Source organism: Pogona vitticeps, chromosome 3 (assembly GCF_051106095.1).
Source record: "Pogona vitticeps strain Pit_001003342236 chromosome 3, PviZW2.1, whole genome shotgun sequence".
NCBI lineage: Eukaryota > Metazoa > Chordata > Lepidosauria > Squamata > Agamidae > Pogona > Pogona vitticeps.
Genome location: NC_135785.1, coordinates 254,625,928 through 254,644,783, shown reverse-complemented (window position 1 = coordinate 254,644,783; position 18,856 = coordinate 254,625,928). Strand labels below are relative to the sequence as shown.

At 43.4% G+C, this 18,856-nt stretch overlaps 1 protein-coding gene and 1 long non-coding RNA gene across 3 annotated transcripts in view; one reads left to right on the top strand and one right to left on the bottom strand.

The window, feature by feature from the left end:
• Window positions 1-18,856, top strand: part of TYR (tyrosinase) — a 72,173-nt gene that overhangs the window by 20,646 nt on the left and 32,671 nt on the right. The window contains exon 3 of the mRNA XM_020810966.3: window positions 16,995-17,142. Within this exon, the coding sequence (XP_020666625.3) occupies window positions 16,995-17,142 (148 nt within the window). The remainder of the gene's footprint in view (window positions 1-16,994; window positions 17,143-18,856) is intronic.
• LOC140705385 (uncharacterized) lies at window positions 1,918-16,358 on the bottom strand. 2 transcript variants are annotated; one of them, XR_012084765.2, is made up of 3 exons: window positions 12,149-16,358; window positions 11,649-11,765; window positions 1,918-8,513 (listed from the first exon to the last, which is right to left on the bottom strand). It is a non-coding gene; the product is annotated as an uncharacterized LOC140705385 (long non-coding RNA). The 2 variants fall into 2 exon arrangements; XR_013543432.1 differs by lacking the exon at window positions 1,918-8,513 and adding an exon at window positions 9,607-9,856.

Here is an 18,856-nt window from a genome sequence, read left to right as displayed (position 1 = left end):
ATTTTAGACTGTTTTTCACTTCCAGAAGCACTGCACTGTAAACTTGCCATCACGTTGGAAACAAAATACTAAATTCAAAATTAGTTAAAAGAACAAAAGAAACACACAGCACATGCTTGTTTCAGGCACCAGAAACCCTTGCAGCCAGTCAGTTTCCTAAAGCAGTGGTCCCCAACCTTGGGCCTCCAGATGTTCTTGGACTTCAACTCCTAGAAATCCTGGCTAACAGTGGTGGTAGTGAAGGCTTCTGGGAGTTGTAGTCCAAGAACATCTGGAGGCCCAAGGTTGGGTACCACTGTCCTAAAGCCTATTTGAATATAAAGGTCTACACCTGATGGTAGATGTACAACTGGAAAGAAGGAAGCTTGAGCTAAGAGCAGCCACTTAGGAGGAGGATGAAAAATATTTGAATTTTTTAAAAATTCCTGGTAATCTGTCAGTTCTTACAACTTCTCACTGAGCCTCCCCACCCCATTCGTCAGCCCAGCAAAAGTTTTTGCAGTCTTCCATGAAAATAAGATTCCAGTGTTGTTGTTGTTCCCCCATTTTAAAAATTATTTTGGGGTGGTGTTTTGTCTTCTGTTTTTGCCTTTTCTTTTGCAGAAGGAGCAGCCCAGTTCTGTCTACCCCAGTGCTCTCCTCCAGGGAGGGAGAAAACAAGATAGATGCCTTTTGACCCAGGAATTCGTATAATAATGCATAGATTGGTTTTTCCTCTGGACGACCTTGAAACATCAAATACAGTGGTGCCTTGCTAGACAGTTACCCCGCATGACAGGTTTTTTTTTTTTTGCTAGACATTGACTTTTTGTCATCGCTATAGTGATTCACAAAGCAGTGATTCCTATGGGGGAATTTTGCTGGACAATGTTTGGTCCCTGCTTCGCAAACCAATTTTTGCTAGACAACGATTTTGACAGCTCCCTTCGCGCTCGCGAAACGGGTGTTTTTGGGACCTAGGCTTCGCAAGACAGCTATTTAAACAACTGATCGGCGGTGCGCAAAGCGGCTTTCCTACGGCTGATCTTCGCTAGACAACGATGATTCTTCCCCATTGGAACGTATTAAACAGGTTTCAATGCACTCCAATAGGGAAATGCTTTTCGCTAGACAATGATTTTGCTAAACAGCTATTTCAGTGGAACGGATTATCATCGTCTAGCGAGGCACCACTGTAAATCTATAAAAGCAAAGTGTGCTGCTTATATAGCACCCCATAGTACTTAAACCACTTTGGGGGGAATATAATTTAATTATGCAGGCTATACATTGACCGCCCACCCCCCTCCAGCAAGCTGGGTACTCAATTTACCAACCCTGCAATTATGAAGGAATGATTTTTCCCTTGTTTTTCACCGAGAGTGACAATCTACAAGATCCACCTCCCTACTTAGGTCTCCTCTTGCATCCCCACCAAACATGCCTATGAAGACCCTAAGAAAGATCACAAATCCTTTATAGATTTGTGCAAGAGAATATGTTCTTTCAGATAGCTTGGTCTCAAAGTTGCCACTACTGGGCTTCTGTTTTTGAAAGGCCCTCAACGTTTATGCATGATTAGGCTCATAGACCTTACAGTATATTTGGGTCTTTTTCTTTTAAGAGGAAGGCGGGATAGAGATATTTTAAATAAATAATAACTAAACAGACCCAGCATGGTGAGAGCTTAGGGGTGTGTGCAGTGGTGGGATTCAGCAGGCCAACAAACGGTTCTGCAGAATCAATAATACATTAGCTACCAGTTCTGTAGAACTGGTGCGAACCTGCTGAATCCCACCACTGGGTGTGTGTATAGTAGTTACAGTGCAGGATTGACATTTTGGAGCACCACGTTCTAATCTCCATAGAGTTACAGGATTCTCTGGATGGCTTTGGGCCAGTCAAACCTTCTCAACATGACCTACCTGAGAACATCAAATGGGGAGGAAAGCTTTGAGCTCATTGAGGGAAAGAGAGATATAAATGCACCAAATAAATAAGACAAGCATAGCGATAGGCTATATATGGTAGCCTCAAGAGATAACCCTGTATTTGGATAGATGCATATATTTATATATTTATTGCATAATTTGCAATGACAGAAAACTGCATATTTATTTGCAATCAGCTTCAGAATGTTTTTGCTTTGCTTGCTGAATGTTAATCATCTGCTCAGGTGACACTTCTACTCACGGAACGTCTTAAAATATTAGCTTACTGCACAATCTTATCCCATTACAAATAATTGAAGTGCTGTCATTAAGACCCTCTAGCTACTCTTTATGGCCCATGGTTTTAAGTTTTCAAAAATACAGCCAGCAAGAAATCTAAACTTTCTGGGACTGTCACAGTTTGTTGTACGACTATGCGAGTTATGTTTACCATTTGTCTCTTGAACCAAATTGCAGGCTATACTGTAGGCATAAAATCAAATAATCTTGCTGCTACCTTCATAGATTCTGAAGCTGGCAGATCTGACTCTCTTCCAGCCATTTACCATTTTCATTGACCCAGTGGCTTAAGGCACAATTCCAGGCAAGGTGAAATGCTTTAACATCACCTCTTCTTGGGAATAAATCTCAATGAACTCATGCTTGATCAGTGGTAAGCTACATAGATAGATTATAAATTTGGACAGCTTTGTAAAGAGATGGGCAAGGATCGCCCTGGCTCTGAAGAAATGTGTCATGGGTCACGTGCTGTCAATGGGCAAAGCTAGAACCATTATAGATGTTTGAAGGAGTGGGATGATGGCTTACTCTGGCTTACCCCATCCTGAGTAGAGACATAAGATTTGCACTCTGCATGTATATAATCAAGTATTGATATAATCTCATTTCTATTTCACAATTTTAATCACTTCTATGCATCCTATGAACTACTTGTAAGCATCCGGAGACCATTTTATAAAGAAAAGAAGGCTATAAACAGATAATTTATTCAACAATTACTACAAATCTTTTTAAATGCCATTGTATTCTCCCTGGAGAAGCATTTAGACTGAAATCCCTCTTGTGTCTCCTCAGAAGTAAATCCTACTTAATCTCAAATAAGTGGGCTTAACATTAGAACCTTAAATTGCAGTACTATAATCATACTTTGCTAGAGTTTGAGACCTGGATTAGTCAGTAGGACTTAGCTCCATGTAAAATATTTACAATTGCATTGCTAGGGTCCTTCATATGTAATTTTTAAAAAATCTTTCTTCCAGTCATTCATTAAGGTTGCTTAAAATGTCTGTAACAATAATTATTGTTGAAATGACAGTTACTCGTTGAAATGAATGATAATTAATATGGGGGGAATCAATGAATTGAGAAACAGATCACTTTTTCTCATCATCCTTTCCTTTGATGTGCATATTGAAGAGAGCTTTTGTCCTTTACGTAGTGAGTAAACCGAAGTCTTGTTCTTACACTTCTGGGCCTCTGTAAAATTACTTCAACATCCCTTCTTCTGTTTTCAGTCAGATAAGCATGAAGAGAAAGAATGTGATAAGAGAATCATACAACTGTGTCATAAAATCATCTAATAGCTGTTGGGAGAAACAAGTAAAGAGAACAACAGAGTCCAGTCACTGTGGTATGCTAGATAGATCATAAAGTTGGATAGCCCGATGAAGGGATGGAAAAGTGCTTGGCCCAAGGATTACACTGAAGAAACTTGTCATGGGTCACATGCCATCAATGGACAAGGTTAGAGCCATTGTAGGTGGCTCCTAGACCAGAATGATGGGCACCGCTCCTCAAGATTTTGGGGAGCCCACAGCTACCCCAAGCCATGAGCCATCACTGGTCTTGTCTGGGCTCCTGATCTCTGCAATTTATTCACCCCCGGTTCCATTGCCCGTCAATTTGGGTTTATTTGATGGATTTACATCTGTAGTTCCCAACCTTGGGTGACTCAGATGTTCTTGGACTACAACTCCCAGAAACCTTGGCCAGCACAATTAGTGGTGAAGGCTTCTGGGAGTTGCAGTCCAAGAACACCTGGGTCACCCAAGGTTGGGAACTACTGATTTACATGATGTTACTGGAGACTCAAAAGGGACGTCGTGGTGCTGCGGGATAAACCGCAGAAGCCTCTGTGCTGCAAGGTCAGAAGATCTGCAGTCATAAGATCGAATCCATGCGTCGGAGTGAGCCCCTGTCGCTTGTCCCAGCTCCCGCCAACCTAGTGGTTCAAAAGCATGCAAAATGCAAAATGCGAGTAGATAAATAGGTACCTCCATGGTGGGAAGGTAACGGCATTCCGTGTCCAGTCACGCTGGCCACGTGACCACAGAAGATTGTCTTCGGACAAACACTGGCTCTATGGGGATGAGCACCATCCTCTAGAGTCGGACACGACTGGGAAACCTTTACCTTTACCTTACTGGAGACTCAGATCACTCACTTCCACTTTCAGGCTTGTTTTTGCTCACTTGGGAACAGGGTTATTATTGTTACTTATTTATTTTTGCCATAAAAGTCATTCTGGCATGCGCCAGTCTTTAGTAGGCAGAAAAGCTACCTAGTGGTAGACTGTACAAAGGCTGTGAAAGGCAATTGCCAGGGGGAATAAAGAAGCAAGAGGTGGAAACAGCATGGGGACTGGGGAGGGTATAAGAGGGGGAGGATGTTGGCATTGAAATGGGAAGAATCCATATGATATTGCAGGAAAATTAACTAACAGCTATGGAAACTTGGACTGAGTCTCTGTCTGTGGGGAAAGGAGCCACGGCTCCAACCGACATCAACCCAAGCCACACACCTCGTGTGGATGAGCCGTCTCTCTCTCACACAGCTCAGTCATACCATTTACACCAGGGATGACCAATGTGCAGAGGGCAGGAGGCCACACATGAAGACCTCCCCACCATCATGACACCCTGAGACTCTCGAGAAAAGTTTGATTTTTAATGTTGCATGTTGTAGGTCATGCTAGATCTACTTGTTTACGAGTAGAAGAAGCCTCCCCATGAGCATTAAAGAGGTTGGTTTGTGACAACGAAGCAATGTTGCTTCTGCACTATGTATAGGGCAAGAAGGTTGTTTTTAAGTCCAAAATTAGGAGTTTGTCAAGGATACAGGGGAACAAGGAAATACTGGTGGCACCCTTGGTTTATACTACTTATATACACACATGAACCATTTCGCTTTTTCTAGTCTCTACTAGAGTAGAATTCTTGACTCAATTAGTTTTACGTACATGTTGTTTTATTATTCAGCAGTTGATTCACAGAGCATTCACTGTCCATACAACACACACTTTTTAGATTCCTTGTGATGGATTTTCCCAGTAGAGCAATCTTGCATCACTCTTCACCTTTCCAAAAAGGGCAAGTCAGGGAAACATACAAGAATTCACTCTTCCATTCTCTCATTGTTGAAAAATAACCATTAAAAACCCTATTTTTTTCTTCTCCTAGAAAGATTTATCTGAGCAAATATTCCCCCACCCACCCAAGAAATCTCACAGGAAATCTAGCACAATTTCTGTTTCATAGGCATTTTGGTGGTGGTGGTGGTGGTGGTGGTGGTGGTGAAACTCATCTGCACAGGATTGTAACAGTTCCTGTGCAGGATGATATCTTTCCTGCTCAGGATTCTCCCAGACAGAACAGAAAATTGCTCTTTTTTCAATCTATGACCAGGCCTTGCTGTTTGCATTTTCCAGTGATGGGAATGGGATTTTTTCCTCCAGAGAACTGCAAATGAACAAATACTGGCATGGACCTGGGCAAGTATTGCCTGGAACTACCTCCAAAAGGGCTCGAGGTGGGCTGTGCCCGTATGTGGACATGGAGCAGGTTTGGGTGCTACTGTACATCCCTACTACAAGGTGTTCAATTAGTGAAACAGACTTGCCTGGTCTGGAAATTTTTAGCTGAGGTTGGATGACCATCTGTCTGTCCAAATTTTACTTTAGCTGGGGATTTCATGCATCAGCAGGAGGTTGGATTAGATGACCCTTATAATTTTACAATTCTATGAATCTTTGATCCTTTGCTGTATTTTTGACATCCAGTTTCCTTCTTCTCTGAGTTCCCTTCCTGTGGCTTGTTTTTTTAAAAAAATTAATTCTCTTATAATTTACCAGTTTACCAAAACCTACAGAGTTCCAGTTTATGAGGGACCAATCGGAAGAAACAAGTGCCACGTCGATAACAGCCAGAGACATATGTGCCATATTAAAAATGAATATATGTTGCATCTGGCTATGTCTGCACTTAAATAATAAGGGTTATACTGTCTATGTTTGTGGAGGATAATGGAAAAACAGATTTGACCCAGTGCCTTAGAGTCGGGGATTTGGACAGTGACAAAGCAGTAATTGTATTTAAAACACTGTTTTAGCAGAGAAAAGAGACACATTTTTGTGCCAGCTTTCCATTACTCCTAAGTTGCAGTTTTCTGATCCTCTTAAGAGATTTATCTTCCTGAGACTGAAACCTCCCTTCATCCACAATACAAACACGAAGGTGACTATGCCGCAGTGATTTCTGTTTTGCAAACAGAAATCGTAATCCTTCTATATTTTATATTTCATATGTGAGATGCTTTCCAAAAGTTGGGTATGTGGATGAAAATGTGTCCATAAGGATGAACTGCCTAGAGCTGAGAGACAAATTAACTAATACAGTTGACACATCATTAAAAGTAGAGGTTCATGAAGTGCAAAAGACTATCTGTTCATCCAAACACAAGTTTGCCTCTGTCTACATTTGGTAATTTAGCCTGCTTCCCCCCCCCAACCCATTTTAATTGGTCAGTTGGGCAAGCATAGCTTCATTTGCATATATGATGTCTCAGGCATGTAGCACTGAAAGATTGGCGTGCCAGAGAGGATAATGTTGTCAGAGAAGGAAATGAGAGAGAATGAACACCAGGGAACACACCCAGCCAACCCCAATCAGAAGCAGACCTTTGTTGTGGAATAAGCTGCACAGAGAGATGTGCGCAATCACCTAGGAACATCTAGGAAGACTGGATTTTTGAAGTATTCTGATAAAGCGACCGGGATCTGCTTTGGACCACATGGACAGGAGGTCCTGATTCTCTGCTAAGAGCTATCCGTAGGAACTCCCATGGTGTCTTATTAACAGCAATGGGGACTCGCAAGTCAAAGCTCATTGTTGACTCTGACTTAAGTCATACCACCTACTTGACTTGGACTTGACTTGGGTTTTTTCCTCCAATGACGAGCACTCAACTCGTGGCTCAGAACCAGAAGTCTGAGCATGCCCCAAAGCAGCAGGTCTGGCTCCTGGAAGGGAAGCTGAGCCTGAGGCTTGTTTCTGAGGACAACAGTGCGTGGTGGCACCGGGGGTGTGGCTGGGAGGTGCAGTGGATGGGGCAAGAGGGCAGTAGCCAGGCCCACGGCTTCTGAACATATGCAGTGGCCTGTCCCCTCCTGGCCTCTGTCAAAGAGTTAGTCCTTCAATCCCTTAAATCTGAAAAAAGAGTCAGAGTGAGAGAGAGAGAGAGAGATCTACAGGACTGACTACATCAGGAGTGGAGAGTGTTAGGCATTAGATGTTCATGGCTAGAGCACTGGAGTTGCAGCTTAGCATCTAGAGGGCTACAGTTTCTCATCCCTTGGGTTCATGACATGAGCATTCATCCTGCTGAAGGTGGATCAAACAAAATTGAAAGGAATAAACTCCATGGCAAAAACCAAGGCCTGGGTCGATCTACAGATCTCTGGTTTTCCAGCTTTCTTTTCTCAGATCCCACCAATCATGCTACCATGAACCTGGGTACCACTGTGTTAGAAACGAATAAAAGCGTAAAGGGAAACTTTTCTCCCTGTCCAACTCCTCACTCAGATATAACAGGAAGCAATGGATTCCTACTAGAAGTGAACCTCAAGGTTCTTTTCCTTTCCAGAAAAGAAGGACCCAATTCAAGCATTACAAATTTGACTGAACTCACTCCCATGTAGATGGGAGTTCTTTAGCTCTGCCTCCTTTTTCATCACTTCTATAGCCCTCCTCCTCGTGGAGGGCAATATATCTGCAGGCAGAGAGGTCTGCTGTTTGTGGAAACTCTCCATGTGAGCCAGATCCTTGGGGGGGGGGAGTGTCCATGGATAGCAGAGAATCGCAGTGCTAGATCCCTCCCATATACATGTTGTGAGTTCAGCTGATTTAGAATGCCTGCATTGAGCTGAGGAAGTTTAAATCTTTCAATAAATTGGGAACAAATGGCAGTTTCTTGTTACATTTGGATATTAGAAACAGTGGGTTGAACAAACCATAGTTAGTTATAACTAACCAGGATGGAGCATTAGTTTCATATCCAGGCAAGCTGACTGTGACTTGATCACTACAGCAGAGAGAGGGAAAACAGAGAGAATAGCATATATGTGTCCAGTATTCTCTAAAGGATATTTTCATAGCACAAACTCATATTTGCCTTTACTTCTGAGTCCAGCCATGCCATACTGAGATTCAGCATTATTCATTAAAGAAGTAATAGCACCTCTCGTTGTTTGATATATATCTTGCCTGTCTCCAAAAATTGGGACTCAGGGTGGCTCCCAGCCAGAGTCTAAAAGGAAGAGATTTAAAAGATACAAAGTTATTGCATTAAAACACAGTTAGAAAATCCATCACAGTAAAATGCAAGTTAATGAAAAGCATTTTAAAATCACACGAGTAAAAGAAAAAAAAAATCACCTGCCTGATCAAAGCCCCTTCCTCAATAGCGGATCATTAGGTGTTCAAAACCCACTTAATTAGCACAAATGGTACAGAGGTCAGTGTAGCTTTCCTTGGCACAGGAAAGAGGGAGCACATAATAGATCGTCATCGTCGTCATCATCTTCGTTGTCGTCATCATCATCATCATCATCATCAGTGTCCTTCACCATCATCAAAAATCATTTTAAGCACCAGTGTTAATACTTTGCCGGGTAGGTGGGGCTCGTCAGCCATGGAAGGCAGCCCATCTAGGAGAAGGAAAACTCCAATTTCAAACCTCCACTGCCTTGTGGCTATATCCACTCATGGAAAAGGCTTCAGGAGTTAACCTCGAGGCAAAATCCGGAGCTGGAGTCCCGAAGGCAGCATGTGTCGTTCTGCCAACTCCTGCGACATTGCTGGAACCAGTTGTATTGGCTCTTGCCTTTCCATTGGACCATTTCAGCAATGTGGAGAGGGGGGATCTGCTGCTTGGGTAACAGCCTATCCTCCATATTACCTTACCCAGGCTTCATGCTCTCGAGAGGACACTCCTCGATTCAGAGTATGTTACCATAGTCTCTCGAGACTGAAGGATGCCTATGTTAATACTTTCCTAACATCAAGGTCTTTTCCAAGGAGTCTTCTCAACTCATGAGAAGAGAAGACTCCCTGGAAAAGACCCTGATGTTAGGAAAGTGTGAGGGCAAGAGGAGAAGGGGACGAGAGAGGATGAGATGGTTGGACAGGGTCATCGAAGCGACCAACATGAATTTGACCCAACTCCGGGAGGCAGCGGAAGATAGGAGGGCCTGGCGTGCTCTGGTCCATGGGGTCACGAAGAGTCAGACACGACTAAATGACGATGTAAATACTTATACAATACAGGTGAGTGAAGTTCCATAGTGACAAACACTCAAACGCGTTCCAATCTCCCATCTGCTTTTTTTTAAAATCACGTCCAGAGCAACAAATATTACTGCCTATTCATGTGTGCTTTCAGCTTTTCAGTGCTGAAGTGCTCTTTAGCACTTACCTCCTCTGTTTCTGAGAAGCAGAATATTCAGGCTTTGTTGGGTTAGATGCATTTGGGAGACAGGAGGAGAGAGAAAGCATTGTTGTGTTATCTGTGGATGGAGGTCTGTTCAAATCCTGTATTTTTGTGTTGAAAAGAATGGGGCCCACAGACTTTAATTGTTGATGTCTCAGCTGCTGTGGGAAGCAACAGGGGAGTCAGAAAGCATCTCTGAGAGGATGCCAGTCCTGTTTATTTCCAGGAGATCTTGGACTATTCATAAATGTTATAATGGGGCATCAAACAACTTAGGTGTCTATTTATCAGCTTGCTGTTTCAGGCTGTGCCTGACTGCCAATGGTTTCCGTAGGTTCTGGTTTACCTTCTAGGGCAGAACAAAAGTATATTGCTTAAAAACATGTTTTAAAAAAAACCCCTGGGTGATCTAATAGAGAGAGGGAGAGAGAATAACCGAGACTATGGGCAAAATCCTCTTGCACAAAGTTATGTGGGTATAAACATGGATGTGGCACCAGACATAATTAATTTAAACTAACTGATAGGTTCTTCTTTCCCCTCACCCATTTTCAGGCTCTGTAGCTCCCCAGGGTTCTATATCCATATCCCTGGAGAAGCCTTCGGGAGCCTCGGAATGGTGGAGGGGAAACCTTTAATAGTCAAAATTTGCCACTGCATTGCCACTGCCAGGATTGGGACTGCTGGCTACGTTTGACTATTAAAAGCTCCCCCCCCCCATCCCAAAGGCTTCCACTAAGGGCCTTCTCGGCGGTGGCTCCTCACCTCTGGAATAACCTTCCCCCTGACATTCGCGCGGCTTCCTCGCTGGGTATTTTTAAAAAACAATTAAAAACACTGATGTTTCGGCAGGCCTTCCCCTCAACCAATTCCTGATTTTCCCTATTTTTTCCTCTCTCCTAGTGTCTGTTCCATCTTGTCCAAAGTTTGTCCCCCTTTCAAAATTGTTTTAATTATATTGTATCACGCTTGTTGTAAGCCACCTAGAGTGGTCTTAAGTGACTAGATAGGCAGGATATAAATAAAATAAATAAATAAATAAGGCAAAAAGGAGCCGTAAGGGAGCCTCTGAACCTGATGAGGAATGATAGGTAGATTTCAATTTATCAATCAGTTATTTCCCCAATTTGATCCAGTTGTCCCGTTGTGTAACTTTTACTCAACAAGAGTTTGCCCTATGATGCCTACGGCTGCGGACTCTCCAAGCCTGAGGGGTGTTTCTCTGCAGACAGACAAATCCAGGGGGGGGGGGAGTGCCAGAGGAGAAGAAAACCTAATTTGCTTTTTATTGAGTGGTTTTGAATACTGGCTACAAATTTCCCTGCTGCACCAAGAAGTCATTGGTAGGAATGAGCTTTTTGGATTTCTTGAGCTACAAATCCCATAATTCTCCATTCTTGGAGTTTTACCTGGCAGATAGGTACTTTACAGACACCTAAATGTGGCTGGAAGGCTTTGAGGTTGACCGAGGCCTAGCTCTGCCCAGGCTTCCCGTTCCTGCCACACTGCTACCTGGAAGCTTTCTTTCCTAAAAGAATGCTAGGCCTCCCAGTGTATCACATTCAGGTGTCTGTCTGCCAGGTGGAACGACAGAATGGAGAATTATGGGATTTGTAGTTCAACAAAATTTTAAAAATCCACCCTACATCATTGGCTGAGTGCATGTATGTTGTGATTGTGCACTAGAAGTTCAAGAAGGGAGGGGAGAGGGAGAGAACCTGTGGGAAGGTCTGCACCTGCTGGTGAATCTGCTCCAGGTTTTGGCCTCAATTTTACAAGAGGTGCAACGTATTTTTGAAGAGTGGGCTTCAGGACCTTGGAGAGCTCTTGCAAATACGGAAAGCTGGAGGGGACTCTCTGCCCTTAATAAAACTGGAGTCATCAACCTTCACTATTGGGGAGGAAGGGATTTAGAGCAGCAAAACTAATAGACGTGTAAGAATTAGGATGTACCTTTTGGTGCAAATCAGGATCCCCTTTCCTTTTTCTTTTTGGTGATGTGGAAATGGCTGCCCTACATGACCCATGTGCTCAGCCTCTTTTCATTGACGTTTCCTCCCCAAAAAGTTCCTTTCAAAAAACAGAAACAGGGAAGGTTGAGTTTAGCTACCATGGTTCAGACCAAGAGAACAAGATTTCCCCTATAAACTCAAGCTGGTCTTGTGGCATCTATAGTGCGGTGGCACTATTTAAGATTACAGAAATGAAGAGTATTTTTAAGCCTCCCTGTCTCCATCAAAGTATGTCTCAAACTTTCACATGGCATAGTTTAGCTGTACAGCTTGCTGTCTTAGCTCTGCTTGACTGCATACTATTAGAAACATCAACCGCTTGAGGCTCTTGGCTGTTGAAAAAGACGCCTACCTTCTGTCTATCATTGCTCAGCATAAATCTATCTCAATATGCTGTCAGACCCACACACACACACACACACACAAAACACAAGTAGTTACCTGAGAATTCCAGTTTCTTCGTTAGCCTTATTCTGCTTTTTTCTTCTGTGTAACTCCATTTCATCTCCAGTGCAGTCCAAACGATCCGGATTCTTGGACCCAAACCAGATGACACAGTTAGCACGTTATTAGAAGCAGAATCCCCCACTGAGAAATAAAAAGCATCTGTTTAACAAAGCGTGAGCTCACTTCTCTCTGCATGTTGCAAATTGCCTTGCTTTTTGTATTCTCGAAGGCTTGCTTTTTGTTTTGTAGCAGGTCCTTGGGATGTAAACAGAGGTTTTGTTTCAAAAATCTGATGATTCGGGCACAGAGCTTGACAGAATCTGTGTCCCTGGAACAAAGGCATAATAGCAGATGATAGGTATTTTCTTTTCACATGGGGCTTGATCCTCTGCTTTGACAAAAGCACAGAAAAAGCCAGAGATGTGGCATTGTGATCAGTGTTCGAACTGTTAAATTTCATTCTCATTTTGTTTTATTTTATTTTATTTTTAAAATAAGTTTCTGGCCCTCATTGTTGCAGGTTTGAGCAAAGGGAGTCTTTGAGATTTCAGCAATGCAGCCTCAGAACAAGCAGAAAGAAGAAGCCCCAAGATGTCATAGGGAATAACTTTTCACTCTCTCTCTCTATATATATATAAAGGGGGGGGGGTGTGTAGAAATGACATTTATAATAAATTAAGCATATCAAGAGCAAATTGTGTACATTGCCCTAATTTGTATAATTTTGTGTATTTCAGGCTTTCTTTTCACTTGCGTTTCAGAATCCAGGTTTTATCTGATAGCAATTGCATAAATTGGTTTCAATATTATTGTTATTGATTATGAGACTTGGGATATGACTCCTCGAGTGATGGAGGAAGTGATTCCCGCTGACCACAATTCTTCACCAGCCACCAAGGTTGCAGGATGCAGGTTTGAAGCTAATTGACAAGGTGCTGAGGCATATCTCCATCATATTCCTGTCCATGCACCCAATGGCATGATTGTGATAGGCCTCGGCACCTTGTCAACTAGATGCAATTAAGTGTGACCATTGCAGATCATACACAAACGGCTATAGGAACTGACTGATACTGTTCCCCAGCCATACACAACCATCAGATAATCATCCATTTCTTTCTAATGAGAAGATCCCAAACTGAAATTCCAAGACACCAGACTATACTGAAATAGAAAGTGGACACTGGAATTACTACATAATAAATAAAAGTTGGCAACAGACGGTGACAGATGACATCTATTGTTACTTCTTGTGCTGGTTTCATTTAAGCCAGAGAGGGGGCTGCTGCATCAGGGGTGTCTTATACAGTCCCACTGGATATAGGTGATTGACTCCTCTCTCCTCCCTGTTGGGCTTTCTTGAACTAGGGGTGTTTGGCAGCCCCTCTCCTGGGTCTTGGTTCAGGGCATCATGACAGTGCCAGGTCTCCCTGTTGAACGTAGCTCTTGTCCCCAGTGTTTTTTCTCCTGTCTTTCTCTTTCACCTCATGATGAGGGCTTTTGCAGGAGTTGGACTATCTGTAACCCGATGACTGGCTCCCCTGTCCGGGGGGGGGGTCTTCCTTCCCTCTCTTCAATGGATTAAACTTTCTCTGATTCCCTTATCTCAACCAGGTTTATATCCACTGCCTGTTCTTCCACTACATCCTTCCCAATGTTGTCTTCACTTTTCTTGTTCTCCTTCCTCTCTCCCTCATTTTCCTCCTCCTTTATGCCCTTCTCCATGCTTCCTCTAACCTCATTTGGGGGCTGTTCTTTTTTCATTTTCCCTCTCCTCCATATTTTTCCTGTTTCTCCATCTTCTGTTACTCCCTCCCAAAGGATTTGAGATTCTCCTCAATCAACAGGCGAGCTTGAGGCTGGGAATTTCTGGGCCTCAGGGGGAAAGGTGGGAAGGCCTGCCAACAGGGGTCCTGTCCTCTTCAAGTCATCTTCCTCATCCTCCCTTTTCTTCCAAGGAACTAAAGGCAAGGTACATGAGTCTCCTGATCTCCACATAATCCTTTGAGAAAGACCAGGCTCAGAGAGAGTGACTGGATGAAGAACAGCCAGTGCATTTCATGGCTCATCAGGAACTTGAGCCTGGATCCCAGATCAACACTCCAGGCACTGCACTGCACTTGTTTGTTTCTGTGTCCAACAACAACAACAACCAATCGGCCATCCATCCATCCATCCATCCATCCATCCATCCATCCATCCATCCATCCATCCATCCATCCATCCATCCATCCATCCATCCATCCATCCAACCAATCAACCAACCAACCAACCAACCAACCAACCAACCAACCAACCAACCAACCAACCAACCAACCAACCAACCAACCAACCAACCAACCAACACCACCACAATAACAGGTTTACATTGCTGATTTCCATGCCAGTCTGCTATAAAAAGTTCAAGGCCATGCTTTTCTCTGGCGATTGCCATGCCTCGGTGCATGGACAGCTCATAGACTGGGGTGTGTGTGTGCGTGTGTGTGGAAGTGTCACTCACAAAATTTCAGGAGGCACCCACCCCCACCCCTGGTCACAAGCCATCACTGCCTCAACCCCATGACGAGATGCATCAACCCCATGACGAGACTATCATTGTACAGGAACCTTCTCTTCCGTAGTTACTGACCACACATATTGAAAGAGAGCTTATGGAGAACAGCACATGACGGAAGGTTCAGCCAGAGAGGTTTGTCATGTGCTGCTTTGAACTTCCAACACGACCTCAGGAGTACAAAAGCCTAAGTCTTTTGGATTGTAGTTAAAGGCCAATTGTTTTTTTTAGAGCTGGGAAGGATAAGCCGAGCAGGAGCCACCCAAGGCATTTCGCTGCCTGAAGCAAAACGCAGGATGGCGTGGTAACAACCTTTTTCCGTGCTACTTACAAAACCTGACTGGGTTCCCAGTTCTATGGCAGAAGGAGGAATACCATCTTGTGCCAAACCTTGGGGGCATCTGGCCTGCTTAGAGTAGGGATTTGTAGTTCGGATGATGGGATTTGTAGTTCATCAACAGCTGTATTGAAAAATGGTGTAGTGAAAAAAAAACTTTATTGTTTATTACCTGTATAACACCTTTCTTGAAAAGAGCTCCAGGTGGCCTGCATGACTCCTTTGTTTTCCCACCTTATACCCACAACAGTCTTACGAGGTAGCTCAATCTGAGTCAGAGAGGGACTGGCTGAGTGAGTTCCATGGTTCAGACCGTACTGGATCCTGCTGGCTGATAAGTTCTGAATTTAGGGCTGTGCAGTCAAGCCTGGCCAGCAGGGGGCAGCTGGGTAATTTTTCTTAGGCTCTCACAAAGCAAAAGACTCTCCTTTCTAGGTCTATCTTACAGAATTGGCAGTATGAAGCCCATAGTTTGCTTGTAACTCACAAAGCTATTTTGACAGCGTTGCTTCCCTCCCCCTCAGAAAAAAACAACAACAGCAACCCTAACGAGGTCCACAGGTTTGGAAGCAACTATGCCACTGAAATTTGAAAGCAAACCAGGAAAGCTACTTAACGTAAGGCCCAAATGTTGGTTCTAACAAGATTTTCCAGGTTGGCCACTGATATTTGGTGACACCCCATGAAAATCACTTTATAATAACTATTTCTAACTTGAATTAATAAGTTTCCCCCCCGATTTGCCCCCAAATTTCAGCTTGTAAAAGGATGACACACAGAGGATAGCTCTGTGGCCAGTAAGCAGGGCATCTGAAAATGTTTTAATATTTGTGTTCTTACTGTTGTTAGCGTTTAAATATTGACTTTTACTGATGTAAGCCGCCTTGGGTCCTTTAAAGACGAAAGGCAGGGTAAAAAATATTTTAAATAAATAATAATAATAAAATACTGTTGCACTCCAGGGTGGTACTTAGGACTATCCTCACCCTGGCTGGACTTCATGCCAGCATTAGGGCTCTGAGCCAAAGCTGGAAGAGATTTGATCTACCGTGTTTCCCCGAAAATAAGACAGGGTCTTATATTAATTTTTGCTACAAAAAAACACATTAGGGCTTATTTTCAGGAGATGTTTTATTTTACAGTCATGTCATCTTCTAGTTGCTGCACAAGGGTGGAGAGCGGGGTTTCCCTTAACTTGTGCTTATTTTTGGGGTAGGACTTATATTATGAACATCCTGAAAAATCATACTAGGTCTTATTTTCGGGGAAACAGGGTAGCATGACTTGGCTTTCTCCTGACCACACCCTGTTTTTGGCCTGTATTCCTGCAGAACATGGCCAGCAGAGCTAAGGGTGAGATCAGATGGCTGCAAAGGGTATCACACCAGAAAGGGTCACTTTAATGGGAGTGATCACCCTTAAATTGATCCTTCTGTCTGTTAGGGAATCACTCCAGCATGGCTCCCAAATGTAGAGGCTGCACTTCAGTGGTTCTTAACCTTTGTTACTCGGATGCTTTTGAACTGCAACTCCCAGAAACCCCAGTCAGGACAACTGGTGGTGAAGGCTTCTGGGAGTTGCAGTCCAAAACTCCTGAGTAACCCAAGGTTAAGAACCAGTGCTGTACTTAAAAAAGTTCCATCTTAGACATATAGATCCAGGTGAAGCTAGAGTGCTTCTCTCTGTGTACAGTAATGTGTGATGGCACAGGAAATTGAGCACATCAGACGGCAATTCTCTGAGTTTTACTCCCAAAACACAAATCTGCACACCTTTAGATGCTAGTCACCACTGCCGAACGTCATGCTGTTAAGGAATGGGAGAGGGAAACTGAGAAAGTTGTCTGATGTTGATGAAAAGGTTGGAGGCAGTACAGATGGGAGGAGATCTCCTTTAGGTCTCTTGCACCAACATTGCCATTTACCCCTTGACTTCCTCTACACCAACAGGTTTCGCCAACCCAAGTACCGCCATCTCTAACACCTCTCAAAGCAGTCTGCACAACGCGTTGCACATCTACATGAACGGCTCCATGTCTGAGGTGCAAGGATCAGCCAACGATCCTGTCTTCATCCTTCATCATGCCTTTGTGGACAGGTGGGTTTGAAGCTTCGTGGAAAAACCTGACTCCTTTCATGCCTTCAGTCAGGGATCCAGATTATTGGGTATTTTAGATGCTACTAAAGCTGGAATCTTTTCTGACATACATACCAGACGTCTCTCATCGCTTCATGTTTGACTGACAGCACTGCTTTGGTTCTTTGGTATTAGCATTTTTGCACACCGAGTGGGTTCCTCAGAGCGCTAGTCGTGGAACCTCACAGCCTGAGTCTAAGACAGATCAAGCATATTGAGAAAAAGTCCCCTTCCCTCCCCCCCACCCCTCGGCTGTTTGACAGAGACATAACTAAAAAAATTGGCAGTGGATGGGAGGGGGCACCTAACATGGCCTCCCAACCATTCTGTCTGATGCATGAGCACAAACCCCCAGCAAGAAAAAGGAGGTGGATAATGTGAAATTGTTTCCAAAAGAAAAGCTTGTGCTTTTAAAAAGCAAGGGGAGAGTGAATAAGAGCAGGAGGTGTTGTTTATTTTGCTGACATTCATCAGAATATGGTTCACCTCTAGATTTTGGTACCTTCCAGATTTTGGGAGCCCAGGGCAGAGCCCTGATTTTTCACATTGTCCCCAAAGAGCCCTGTAGCACAATGGTTAAACTGCAGTAAACTGCAGAGAAGACTCCCTGGAAAAGACCCTGATGTCGGGAAAGTGTGAAGGCAAGAGGAGAAGGGGATGACAGAGGGTGAGATGGCTGAAAAGTGTCATCGAAGCAACCAACATGAATTTGACCCAACTTTGGGAGGCAGTGGAAGACAGGAGGGCCCGGCGTGCTCTGGTCCATGGGGTCACGAAGAGTCGGACATGACTTAACGACTAAACAACAACAGTTTAGCTTCTGCTTACAACCTGAGTTTGATGCTGAAGGGCTTAAGTAGCTAGGTTGACTCAGTTTTTCATCCTTCCAAAGTTGGTTATATGAGTACCTGACTCACTTTGGGGCAAAGTGTTGTTTGCATAATTGTGTTGTAAACCACCAGAGAGTGTATTAGTACTATGGGATAGTATATAAGTCAAAACAGCAGCATACTTGTGCTTGTGTTTTTTTCTCCCCCAACACTGTAAGGTGATGGATGAACGACAAGCATCTCTTCAAGGTCTATGGATCTGTTTATAAATTCAGACAGCAACTGCAGATAGCCTCAATCAGAGTTAGTATTGAGGAGCACAGGAAGGGGGATTTTGACTTGTTCCCTTCTTGTGCTCATGACAAAAACCGTCCCCATCACTACTTATCCCCCCCCCCCATTTTTGAAGGGGAATCCTCCAAAAGCATCCTGACCTGGAACTTAAACCCACAGAAGCTCCACAGAAGAAATTTTGGCAGAAGCTGCAACTGTCCAACCAGGAAATCAAAATATAAAAGAACACTTAACACACCTCAGAAGCATACCCAGGTAATTAGTGGCTGAATCTTGGCAAGGCCACCAGAATTATTGAACCTGAATTTCTCTTAAAAACGGTCTCCAGACCAGAAGGTCTCTTTAAATACTTTATTTAAAAAATAAATAAAGAAAAGTGGGGAAAAAATGGAAATTATACCTGGCAAAGACAGAGGTTGAATGGTTACAAAGTAATAGGAAACAGTCACGAAATCAGAGAACAAGCTTCTGGAAAAATGAGTAAAATTATGCAAAAAGGAAAATTAACTCCAATCATTGGCAAAATTTTAATAAGCCATGAATTGAGCAAG